The following is a 13,024-nucleotide window of genomic DNA, read 5'->3' on the forward strand; positions in this document are numbered from 1 at the left end:
TTCCTGAAGTAGATACAATTCAATATGATGTTAGCCTCTAAAGAGAATATCTAAAATATTATATTAATATTAATATGTATAATATTAAATAACATTAGAATATTCTGAGTGCATGAATAACCAGATTTTGAAAACTTTATAAGTGGCCAGATAACATATAAAATATTAAATCCCTTACTCAAGCTATGAAACTTTAATAAATTTGCATTTCATAAATGGTTCAATGGCAGTCAAAATTTTTTTTAATGAAGTACCTCCACATAACATAAATGATTCTGCTACCCCTATAATTCTGCAACTTTCCACATTTAAAAAGCATGTTGTTAAATTCATGAGACAGTCTATACAAAATGGTGACTAGAAATCATCTTGCAAACCACAGGAGGTTAATAATCACAACTCCACCCTTCAATTCATATGGTTTTACAATAACTGCTATTATTGTTATCTCTTCCAGCTTGTTACCCAACATTTCTTTCTCTGAGCTGGTTGCATTCTTCCAATAAGCATGAGAGCTTTTGTGTAAAATATTAGTTTACCAAACTTAAAACATCAACTTAACTCTTTGGCACGCTCATTTTTACAAGATTATCTTTTTCAAAAGAAATATCTTGTCCTGAATCTTCTTTACATGAAGAACCTGAAAGACTGTATTTCAGTGACTGTTTATTTCTTTGAGAATATAACCTAAGTTATCCTCTCCTTTTGTTTCCTCACTATAGAAAAACATAAGTTAATAAATTTTATAAATCTTTTTCATGTTTTCCTCTTCCCTTGGACATGAAAATATAAAAGTAAAATCATTTCCTCCTTGTAAGTATTCAATTTCAGCTAATCTCAAAAAGGAAGTTGAAAACGATGCAGAAAAATAAATGACAGTCTTATTAAACAGTTCCACATACAACAGAACAATTATTAATTATTTAAAATTCATGGAATCCATTTTTATTTACAATTTCCACATACCTTTCAAAGACTCAATGTTCAACAAATTTATCTGCTCTATTGTCTGCCAAACAGACCCACAGTATTGTAACTGATGACACATGTAGATGTGCTTTTCCATATAGGATTAATAAACACTATTTCACAGATTATAGTGAAAAAGAGCAAAAAGCTGTTGCGCTTTCACCTGACTTCCTAAGTATTAGTGCTCACACAACAGCTATTAATAATAGTAGTATGTGCTCAATAAGTGTTGAATAATCAATAAATCAATTTCAGCTGTTTACCAACTTCCACTGCAACTACATTGTTAACAATTAAGCTTGATCTCAGGCCTTTTGGGGACACGTGTATTCACAAGGTATCAATAATCTCTTTTCTATTTTTTAAAAAAATGTTTCTGCCTTTGCAATTTTTCACAATTACCACAAATCAACCAACCACACGTTTCCAATCCTCTGACAAACTTAGCTTCACATAATTTTGCAAGATAATTCATTTTAAAAAGAGTAAGTTTAGTCAATTGGATAGGAAAAAATGCAAATAGCTGTCTCCTCCAATTTAAAAAACAGATTAACACTCATAATTTCAATAGCCATAAGGCCATTTTGCTTTTCCTGCATGTCTATACAACTTAGCCATTTCTGCTTCTCAAAACAAACCATTTCACTAATTAAGGCTTTAGAAACTGTCACCCCTGGCTGGATGTAGTGGCTTAGCCTGTAATTCCCAGCACTTTGTGGGGCTGAGGAGGGAGGATGAGCCCAGGAGTTCGAGACCAGCCTGGGCAGCATGGCAAGACCCTGTCTCTATAATTTTTTTTTTTTAACAAAATTATCTCATTTTTTTTTCATTCTTTAATGTAAACTAGTTTAGTCCTAATGATTATTAACCAGGATTAGAATGAACTATCAAATAATTCTGATTGTCTTACACATGGCAAATAAATTCATAGCATAGGACACTTTTATAATATCTTAATCCAACATAAATATAACCTTAAAATAAAAAGGTTAACAAAAACTGTTTTGTAAACAGGTTAACAAAATCAAGTATTAGTCCATATTAACAGTAGTAGAAATAACCGTAAAATGAAAGCCAAGATTAAAAATATACTGAAGTCAGCATTTCATTGTACTATCACCAGCCTTTTGATTATGGGGCTCCCTAAAACTGTCATAGGTCTCAAACTATCAACCATAAATGTCTTAACTTTTGTTGAAAATAAACCTTAGAATAGTATATAGTAATGTTCCTTTATCAGATGGGCAAACTGAACTTAAAAAATATTTTATTTCTGTATAGTTAGAATGGAAGACATAGCTCCAAAGACAATCTTAATAAATTTATCATGGGTAGGGAAGATAAAATCCTACCATTCTTCAATCAACATTTTTCACCTTCCTATTAGAAGGTGAAACTATTCTATTAAATAGTTTCAAATGTAACATTCTATATTTCATTCATTCAGCAAATAGCTATTAAGCTACTACAGAAAGCTGTAGACTATTGTGCTATGAAAATGACAGTAACAACAATAGGGTTGAACAAAAAAAAATATTTTCACCAAAAATATTTATTATTCTTCTTGAGGCAAAAGCAAGAAAATAACTGAAGTTTAGGAGGAAGCATTAAAAATGAAAATGGAGATTTGAGTCAGGTCCTTTCTTCCCCACCTAAGCATGATGACATTATTCTTAGCATATAAATAGTAGCTATTACTCCCTTGGTCTATAAACTGGTACTAAACTTTGCGAACTGTAAATGAGAAATTTGAAGTGAGCAACCACTACTTGTAATTAGATCTACTATTGTTTCTTTAGAAGCCCCCCAAACTACCTTTAAAACCCAGATCTTAAATTCTGGGACCTTCTGAGGGAATTAAGATGTATAACAAAAGAAGCTGCAAGGTACACAGTTTTGTGGTATGCAATTTCCCAGAAGCGACTACAGAACTAATCGAGAAGGGATTAACTAATACCTGGAAGTCTGGCTAAGAAACTGAGTCACAGACATACACATGTGCTTACCATGACCTGAAGATTTAAGCTCTCTAATACAATGATTTTTAGAACCCTTGCCATGAAAAGTTAAAATCTTTGTTTTTTAATGTTGAACTAAAGAGAAGACAAATACTTTAAAGTGTCCCCGTTTATGGAAGATATACTTTCCAAATTTGTGAGCTGTTTTCCCTACGTGGGGGGGTGGGGGAGAAGGGGAATGTTGATTCTGATCCCTTAGGCTACACTCCTATTCCAACCTCACTCTCATTTTAAGTCAACTTCTGAATTAACATTGAAAACCATAGTCAAAATGTTCCCGAAATAATGTGAAAATGATCAAAGGCTACCCGCAATGTTTATTCTATTTCACACACAATAGTTAAACAGTCTTAGTATAAATGATATATGTCCTCTTCAGATGTAGATTTCAAGAGATTATTCTCTAACTGTAATAGACAGCACTCCAAAATGTGTGACGTGAGTATTAAGTCTGTGTATCTAAATATCTAGGTGGCTCTCAGTAGCATAGCACTCATTTGGAGTTCAGTCTAGATCACTGGTATTCAAAGTGTGGTCCCTGGAATAGCAATATCACAATCACTTGGAAACTTGTTAGAAATGAAAATTGAGACCCTACCCGAGACCCACTGGATAAGAAACTGGAGTAGGGTCCCAGCAGTACATGTGTTAAGCTCCAGGCAATTTTGATATGTGGTCAAGTTTGAGAACCTTTGGACTAGATGATTCCTACAGCCTTCTCAAACTTTCAAAATCCAGTTAACAAAGATCTCACCTAGAACTAGCAGTATGTTCAATTAAATGCACTGAATCATCCCTAATAGTCTGCATAAAATACTGTAACCAAGAATACCACGTTCTATTAGTATTTTAAAATTTACTATATTTTCACAGACAAAACTTATATTAGCAAACTTTCTCCAAGTAAGACACTGTGACAAATGTTTGATATCATTTTAACAGTGATGATCTCCAAATTAAATCTCGGTTCCCTTTATATTTATAATGCAGAAACTATTTCCAGCTGTTGTTAAAAAAAAAACAAAAAAAAAAACAAAAAAAAAACTATGCTTTTAGGACAGTCAAGGTGCTACACTCAAGACCAACTGCTACATATAGCTTTGTTTTTCATAGCCCCTGTGAGAAATAGTAGAATATGACCCAAAAGAGGATACAATGACAAAACTACCTGAATAGATCAAATAGATCAGGGATTCTAGGATTCCCAACCACAGGAAATAGTAAGTGATCAGGAAGCATGAAGTTCATAAATTTAAAGAATTCTATCCCCAAATACATCTGGTCCCAAAATCTGATTCAATGAAGTCTACAACAGTTACCAACATGGAAATTGTTCTACCAAAGAACCACAACTGGCAAAAACTAGAGTGTTAGACCTAAGATGATACCTTTAACTTTCCTGAGGCTATTATAAAAGGAAAACAAAAATAACCCTTTTGACATAACATAAAACCTGGGTTGACTGTCAGAGACCAAAAGGAAAAGCTGTTTAAAAACAGTAGGGGTCAAGTTTAAAAGTCAGCTTTTGCTCCCCAAGATAAAGACTCCTTTCCCACCCAATTTCTGTTTTGACAGATGATTGCCTTATAACAAACTCCGCCCTCCCTGACTCACTTCCTTTAACACTTTTTCATTGAAACAAATGCTCTAATCTCTTCACACCCTAATACCAAAAGGGGTTCTTACCAGGCAAAGAAACTAACATATTCCTAAAAACATTTTAAGAAAAAAACAGCAATGTTCCTAATTTCTCTCAATTTTGCCAAGAAAATAGGGGATAAAGCCAAAAACACTATTTTCTTGCTTTCAGGCACACATAAAATTGCTTTCACTGAGAATCGAAAAAGCATTTATTTTACAGTACTTAGTAAAAGCATATTAAAATCTTCTGCTCTGCCATCCTAGACCTATAAAGAAGTCATGCAAGTGACTAAATCCCGTGCAAAGGTGATTAATGCACCCAGCAACCTATTTCATTTCCAATTTTCCACTTTCAAATATTTCCTGTCAGTATATACATTTCTTAGATACTTGGCATCATTTTATGTCAAAAGGTTTCCAAAGAATTAAAAATAAAACAAGGGACAGTTAAATGCCAAATGCCTTTTCTTAAAAAAACCCTCCAGACAGTACTTGACATGACTTCAGCATTTTCAACATTTTGGATCTACTTTGGCAACTAAATTTATTCAAATGCAAGAATGAATCTTTGCAAAGGCATAAATTTATACAGTATCTTTTAATTTCCACATTTAGAATATTGATACTATTGCCTCCCAACTGTGTTTGATATCAAACTTAAATGAGATCAGAGTGGGGGGAAGAAATGGCAGTAGGACCATCACCAGGAAAAAATTCTCTATTCTTCCTCCATTGCTGGAGTAACAAGATGCCTCTTGGGCAAAAAGAAAATAAGAAATTTTAAAAAGGAAAAGCAAACACACACACACATTTTAAGGCAAGATATGTTAACACAGCTTTAAAGAAACCTGTGGCCTGTTAATTTCTTTTGGTTTTGTCAAGGGAATAAATCCCTTTGTCTAGACTCTTCAGATTTCATAGACCAAGTACTCAGTTTCTTGATATGTATGAACATATATAGCAGTTACATTACTAAGACCACCTTAAGAAAAATAAAAAGCTCACACTGCCTCCTACTGTTAAAAGGAAAATTCATGAGGTCAAATATGGTCCACAAACTGAAGGGTGTAAATGAGAACAACGATATTATCTTAGGCTGTTTTCTTTTAAATTTACTTCCAAATCAAAATCTCAAAAGGGTTTAGACAGTGTCCACAACCCATTCAAATGTACGGCAAAAAACATCACTAGGTATGACTTCAGAATTGAAAACCATCTTTCCCAAACACATTTTTGACATGATGTGTAATATAACTGGGGGAAAAAAAGGAAGAAAAAAAGTGCCATCCTACTTTGCCAGATGGATGGTTACTTTCCCAGATCTAAGGCAATATTAATAGCTGAGTTCTCTTGTTCCATACCCACAATGAGGTAAACTGTTCCATGTCAGATCAGATTCAAAACACCTGTTCATCTTCTAATCAGATGGGAATGGCCATACCCAGGCCTTCCTTGACCTTGATGATTTTCTCCAAACTTAAAAAGTTGGGAGTAATGTCATCCAACTTATCACTGAGACACTTCTGTCTTCAAAATTTGACAAATAGCTCTGGAGAGTATCTTGCACCTACCCAATCCACCTCAGCTATGATACTGTATTAATCACTGAATATGAAACACAGAAACACAAACAAAAGTTTTGGATTTGTTTCTTTAAAAATGACATTTGTATTAAAAGTCTTAAAATGAAGAGACAATGATTAAACGCATGAAATTAAAAATTACAATTAGTTAGAATTGGTACATCACAACAGTAAAATTTTGCTCTTTGCTTCTGGAGGAACACCCTATAACAGGTAATTAAAAAATTAAAAATAATATAAAAGGGGAGCTAGATACCTGAAAATTTAAACAAAATGAAGCAAAAAAAAAAAAAAAAAAGAAACGAATTCATTGCAAAAGATGGAAATTACATTTTAAAGGCTGAAAATAATAAAGGAATTCACTAAACAACAGGCCCTATTGTCCTGGCTCCTTCAGAAAAATTACTGAAAGGAAACTGGGAAGTGGTTTGGGGGAATAGCAGATTGTGGGATATGGTGGGAAGTTCACAGGTTGGCACCGGCTGGAACAGCTGAGTTTTGAAGGCACTCTGCAGACACAGGGGTGCTGGGGGCCCTGAATCACATTTACAAAGTCTTTGTACTGTATTTTAAAAAGCTAAGTCATTAAAATCGGTTACTGCCAACCAAAAAACAAAAACAAAAAGGCTAAACTCATACACATACACACACACACACACACACACCACACACACATACCATAGTACACACGAAAATGTGCAGATCTGTAACATTTTTTTCACAGCTGATAAAAAAAAAATACTACCGTTCTCCCCCAGATTCCCCTTTGATACAGTAGGTAAACAAAATATATTTTTTTTTCCACAAATATCAGCAGACACTTTCTGGCACCCCACACTGTATTGGCATCAGTGTTAACAGTCCCAGTTCAGATGTGCAATACTTCAGATTGGATACACTGTAACAAGAATCCAACTTTGCATAGACATCCTCAGAATCGCAATCAGTCATGGGGTTGCCCTTCCAAGCTGGCAGAAAAGGAACCCGATCTTAATTTCCAGCTACTCCTGGAAAACAAGGAAAAAACAAAAGTTTCTTCCTCTCCTGCTCCTTCATATGGTTCTCCCGGACTTCCTTCCATGTATTTAAAACTTGGAACTAGAAAAACGGTTGTTGACCAAAAAAAGAAAAAAGAAAAGAAAAACCCTTTCCACCGTCTCCCCCTCCTTTTCCTCCACCCCCCCCCCCCCCGGTTTTTTTTCCCCCCAGGCTGAAACTTTTGCTTGGTGGGTGTGAGGCTGCCGATACTGCGCCCTAACGGCTACTTAAACGGTGAAATATGCATCAACCAAAATCAGGGAGAAACGTACATGCTGCAAAGAGCCACATTTCCACCAGAGTATCGGATGGGAAGGACGGGACACCCCCTCAAGCACAGGGTGGAGGCAGGGGACGCCGGCCGCGGAGTCCAGCAGGGCTCCCAAGACACCCTGGCCAATGCAAAGTGGTCTCCAATCTCAAAGCAAGAAAGAAATCACATTTAGACAGTCGGATGCGTTTGGCTTTTGTGCGCAGAGCGCGGCCGGCGCGCGGCAGCCGCCTCAGAGGATCACGCAGGCCGAGCAGCAGCCCTCATCGCCGTTGGGCTGCGCCGCGTAGTTCATCTGCCGCACGATCTCGGCAAACAGCTCGTCTACCGAGGCTTTGTTTTTGGCCGACGTCTCCATGAAGGGGCAGCTCCACTCCTCAGCCAGGGCCTTGCCCTCCCCGTACGAGACCTCGCGCTCGCCCTCCAGGTCCACCTTGTTGCCCACCAGGATCATGGGCACGCGCTCGTACCGCTTCACGCGGATGATCTGGTCCCGCATGGGCTTGATGTCCTGGAAGCTCTGCTGGTTGACGAGGCTGTAGACCAGGATGAAGCCCTGGCCGTTCTTGATGTACAGGTCCCGCATGGACGCGAACTGCTCGGTGCCCGCCGTGTCCAGGATCTCCAGCACCGACGGCGACGAGTCCACCTCAATCTCCTTGCGGTAGAAGTCCTCGATGGTCGGGTCGTACTTCTCGATGAAGGAGCCCGTCACGAACTGCACGGTGAGCGCGGACTTGCCTACGCCGCCCGAGCCCAGCACCACCACTTTGTACTCTCTCATGGCTCCGTCAGCGCTCTCGCCGCGCTTGCCGCGGCCCCGACGGGGCTGCGCGCCGGGGAAGGCTGGGCTTGGCGGCTGGACTTCTCTTCCCCTTCCTCAGCTCTACAGGAAAAACCCAGGAGACAGTAGCCTAGAGAAGAACGCAAGGCAGAAACCACCGAGCGGGGGCCGGGCGCCGGGCCGGCCGGCGGCGGCGTGTCCCTGGGGCGCGGGTCCGGGCCCCGCAGCAGTCCGCGGCGGCAGCCCGGGCAGCAAACCGGGAGGACAATGCCCGCAGCCTGCGCGAGGCGACGGCAAGAGCTACTCGCTGCGGCAGCCCGGGAGGGCGGGGAGGCGGTGGCGGCTGGCTGCGGAGGTGGCTGCTAATTGCGCGTCGGGCCGGGACGCGCGTGGCATGAGTCCCCACGGAACGTGCGCCCACCACTGCGGCCCATCGCGCTCTCTCCCGCAGCCTCTGCTGGGCAAGGGCTTCCTATTCGCCGCGCGCAGCCCGGCCCTCCCCGCCCCAGTGAGCATGCCCAGTGCGTTTCGGCCGCGCCTTGCCCGAGCGGCCGCTCCTGGTTTTCTGCGGGGCCGTGGGCGGGGCTAAGGATTTGAGTCCGGTTTTGGGAGCGGCGCGAGTCTAGGAACTGGCTGGGAGATGGTGTGTGTGTGCGAACACGGGGACGAGGAAGGCGCATAAGGAGCAAGCAGGCCGCTTTCTTTTACAGCTATGGGAATGGTGCACAAGGGCGGCGGCTCTGCGAGAAGCCTGTGGGCGCGGCGGGCCGCCTCAGGGATGGAGTAGGCTGTGCTCCTGCCAACTCCCGTTATCAAAGGCCCAGGGACGCCATTCACTTAGCCTCGGGCGGGCGTGTCTGGGGGCCGGAAACCCTAAGGCTTGTGGGTGCCGTGGAATGCACGCGCAGCCGGCGGAGCGTCCCTGCCCCACAGATTTTTCTAAACCGTTCGCCACAGAAACGCTACTTTCTGCCTTCTCTGACCGACTCTGTGCATTGCAGACATTCACAAAGAAAACGGGAGGTACTCCAGGCCTCAAATACTGCCCCAACTAGGCAAGGGGTAGACTGTGGTACCTGCAGCTCTCCGGGGGCAGGGTCCCGCGGGTCCTACCCACCTCCCCGCTCGGCTGCGGTCAAAACCCGGAGACCGGATCACACGCCAATCCAGAAGTCTCGTGGCGCCCACAGTTCAGGGCATGCTCAGTCGCGGAGCAGGTTTTCGGGCTTGGAAGTAGGAAGCTTTTGCACCACACACCCACACTCTAGCTCAAATTACCTCTCCCAGACTCCGCACTCATTGGTCCCGGGGCGTGAGTCTCACACCCCTATGTGTTGTTCATTGGCTGCCGCCAAGGCTCTGTCAGTTTGGGCCTCTTCATTGGCTAAAAAGTAGCCTCCGCTCGCGATTGGTTATTTATAGAGATCGAGCGGAGAGGCAAAGGCACAGCTGTTCTTTCTCCGCTGCTCCTCCGCCCCCTGCCTCCCACTTCTCCAACCCTGGCGTTTTGAAGTAAAAGTGAAAAAATAAGAGGCATTTAGGCGGAGAGCTCAGAACTAAATATAGTTCTTTGTTGGTGTTTTCGAGAGAGTCTGACTCCTCAGTTTCCAGTCACGACTGCCCCTTAAAGGGAGCACAAAGGGCTAATTACAGGTTTTGGTCCGCAAGAGACCGCAGTTGCCAAGTCTTTTTTGCTGGGAGTGGGAGGGGCGAGGAGCTGAAATGGGCCACTTGGAATTCGTTTCACCCAGAGGGGTTGGGGAGTGTCCAGGCTTGCCTCAGAGGAAGCGTCTTCGCTGGCGGGCCGGGCAATCGCTAGACTTGGCTGGGCAAGCGCTCCCGGGAGGTGCGAGGGAGATGCCCCGACTTGTTCCGAGTCTCTCTCGCTCCTCGACGGGGAGGGATGTCAAGACCTGTCTGCAGGCTGAGCGCGGCGGCGCGCACCGCGGGTGCGGGGTGGGGAGGGAGGCGGCGGAGCTGCGTCAGCGCTGCCTCCCAGTCCTGCCTTTTGTTTTGTTTTAACCCGATGTTACTGCTCCCTGGTTTCACCGTCCGCATCGGAGGGTGAACCTGGGCACGGCTTACACTTGGTTTCAGTTCCTAGTGCCGCCGTGACTCACGCTGCGTTTGCTGGTTAACCTATTCCAAACCCCTGGCCCTAGCTTCTTTCCACGCAAGTCCACAGTGTGAAGTCCTTGGGCACAGAACCGGGTGGGACATGGACCGGCCTGATGCCTTGGGTGGGGTGAGTGGTGCCCACCCCGCGCCTCGCCCTGCTGTTTAGTGGAGAGAGGAGACTTTCACCTTGACTGTTAGAGTGCTTGGATGTAATGAAGCTTATATAATTCTCCAAAAAAACCTCTCAGAGGCAAACTTGCCTACTACAGCTGGAGAGAACCCTGCCAACATTCACCCAATGTGTAAAGTCCACCAAGCGCTTTACATGTACCATCACTCCTCACAATAAAAATTATTTTAAAGATGAGGGAACCCATTTTAAAGATGAGGAAACAGGCTGTGAGATGATCAGTAATTTGTCTGAGATGCCACAACTAGAAAGTTAAGCTAAGATTACAACCCAGGGATTTGTCTGCAGAGCCTAGTCTCATAACCACTAGACCATACTTACTCGCCATATAAATGTTCTGGTATTTTATTCTTTCTTGGGGTCAATTTAGAGGCAGTGTGATCAGACTGGCTCTTAAACCCAAGCAAAAGGGACCTCTGCCCACAGCCACCCTCTGGCTCTCCTCTGACAGTGCCCCTCCTCTGGTAAGATTGATGGCCCAGCTGGAGCCTGACCCTCTTCTAGACTACATCCACTCCATGTAGTCAGAACTCTGGACTTCCCTGCCCAAATGGTGCGAAGTCCACTTCCAGGATCTGGTCGGGACTCTGAACTCACCCCTGTGTCCAAGAAATAGCTCTTCGTTGGGGTGTGGACAGTATCTGGACCTGCGGGCTAAGGTGGACACTCCCAGGTGTTTGGGCCCCTTGTAGTGCAGGAAGAGGGATCATTTGGGATCAGCTTTATCCTCTGTGACAGCTTCCAGCGTGGCCCTTGGAGAAGTCCAAGAATTCACAAATCACAACCGGCCATCCAGCTCCGTGTAAGAGGTATTTGTAAAGGTGGCAGGACAAATCATATTTTGTTTAACAGTTTGTTATCTTGATTTATAACTTAAATACTTAATGTTATATGGGGCTCTATGTGTACTCTTAACCACAAATATTAGGTGTGGTTCTGAGTGTGTTATGGAAGCAAATGCTTTGTCCTTCTGGGCCTGAAGTCTAATCTTAAGTATTGGCTATCAGTTCCTATCTGAGGCCTTGGGCGAGTCACTTACGCTCTCCTAACCTTAGCTTCCCTTTCTATGAAACAGTGATAATATAATTTGCCCTACCCACCTAGCTACACAAGGAACCTTGGAGAGAATACGGCCACCAAATCAGTCATTTTACAGCAGGGAAAGCTGAGCAGAATTAGGACCCTGCTGTCCTAGCTGCCCTTACTATGTGCCAGGCTGTCCAGAAGGATAATAATTAAAAGATAATAGATGGAAATATGCTTCTAAAGCTGCAGCAACCCCATATATGCATCAGATTACTGCTCAGACCCAGACAGCCTGACAGCCTCTTGAGAAATGACCATTCCCAAGAATTTAGGTAGCCATGTGGATGGGTACTACTGAACATTTATGGTCTCCTTAGTACCAGAAAGATGCCACAATCTGAATACTTTTTTTAGGAATTTTTCAATAGCAATTTATTGCATTCAGATAGTCTTCCACAGAGAGATTTATATTAGAGCTTTAGAATTTCAAGTGAAGCAATGAAAAGTATACAATTTTTTTTTTTTTTTCCCGACAGAGTCTTGCTCTGTCACCCAGGCTGGAATGCAGTGGCACAATCTCAGCTCACTGCAACCTCTGCCTCCTGGGCTCAAGCGATTCTCCAGCCTCTGCCTCCTGAGTAGCTGAGATTACAGGCATGCACCACAATGCCCAACTAATTTTTGTAATTTTTGTAGCGACGGAGTTTCACCAAGTTGGTCAGGCTAGTCTTGAACTCCTGACCTCAGGTGATTTGCCCACCTCAGCCTGCCAAAGTCCTGGGATTACAGGTATGAACCACTCCTGGCCCAGTGTACAAATTTTAAAGTTGATAATTTCCTCATGTAAAATTTGTTAGGAATATTTTAATCCCTACTTACAGCATGAAACATTATCTATCCTTTACCATAATTATTACATTTACATAGCTAAGTCTGGTCACCCTAACCACCATGTGAAATACTCGAGGGCAAGGTTCATGTCTAGTTTTTCTTTAGAGCCAACTTTACCCCTCATTAGTATGGTAGAAAGCCCTCAATAAATATTCATTGATGAATGTGTGAATGGTATTTTATCCTTTTCCAAACTCTATTTGTGTTAGAAGATCATATCAATCCTTGATAACACATAACGTTTTTTTCAGTCTGTGGAAAAATATTTACTAATGTTTCAGTCTCTCTCCCTGAGTCACAAAGATGCTGGAGTGATCAAAGTCTCCATTTATTGGGGTGAAAACACTAAATCAGTGCTATCTTGAGGAAAGATACCAAAGCATCCAATAGATAAAACTTTTCTCTGAAGAAGACTTAACATTTCCATTATGGAAAGACATTTCTGAAAAACAATCTAATGTGAAAGCTACCAGGAAGAGACAGCTTAACCTTTGA

The 13,024-nt window shown here is 42.5% G+C and overlaps 1 protein-coding gene across 1 annotated transcript; it reads right to left on the reverse strand.

The window, feature by feature from the left end:
- Positions 1–920: 920 nt before the first annotated feature.
- Positions 921–8,772, reverse strand: RAP2B (RAP2B, member of RAS oncogene family). The gene has a single exon (XM_032262940.1). It carries the CDS (start codon positions 8,302–8,304, stop codon positions 7,753–7,755), a length of 552 nt encoding a protein of 183 aa, XP_032118831.1. The 5' UTR covers positions 8,305–8,772; the 3' UTR covers positions 921–7,752.
- Between the last annotated feature and the right edge of the window lie 4,252 nt (positions 8,773–13,024).

The sequence above is a fragment of the Sapajus apella genome, unplaced genomic scaffold (genome assembly GCF_009761245.1).
Source record: "Sapajus apella isolate SASKATOON/1434 unplaced genomic scaffold, GSC_monkey_1.0 scaffold4, whole genome shotgun sequence".
NCBI classification, from domain to species: domain Eukaryota; kingdom Metazoa; phylum Chordata; class Mammalia; order Primates; family Cebidae; genus Sapajus; species Sapajus apella.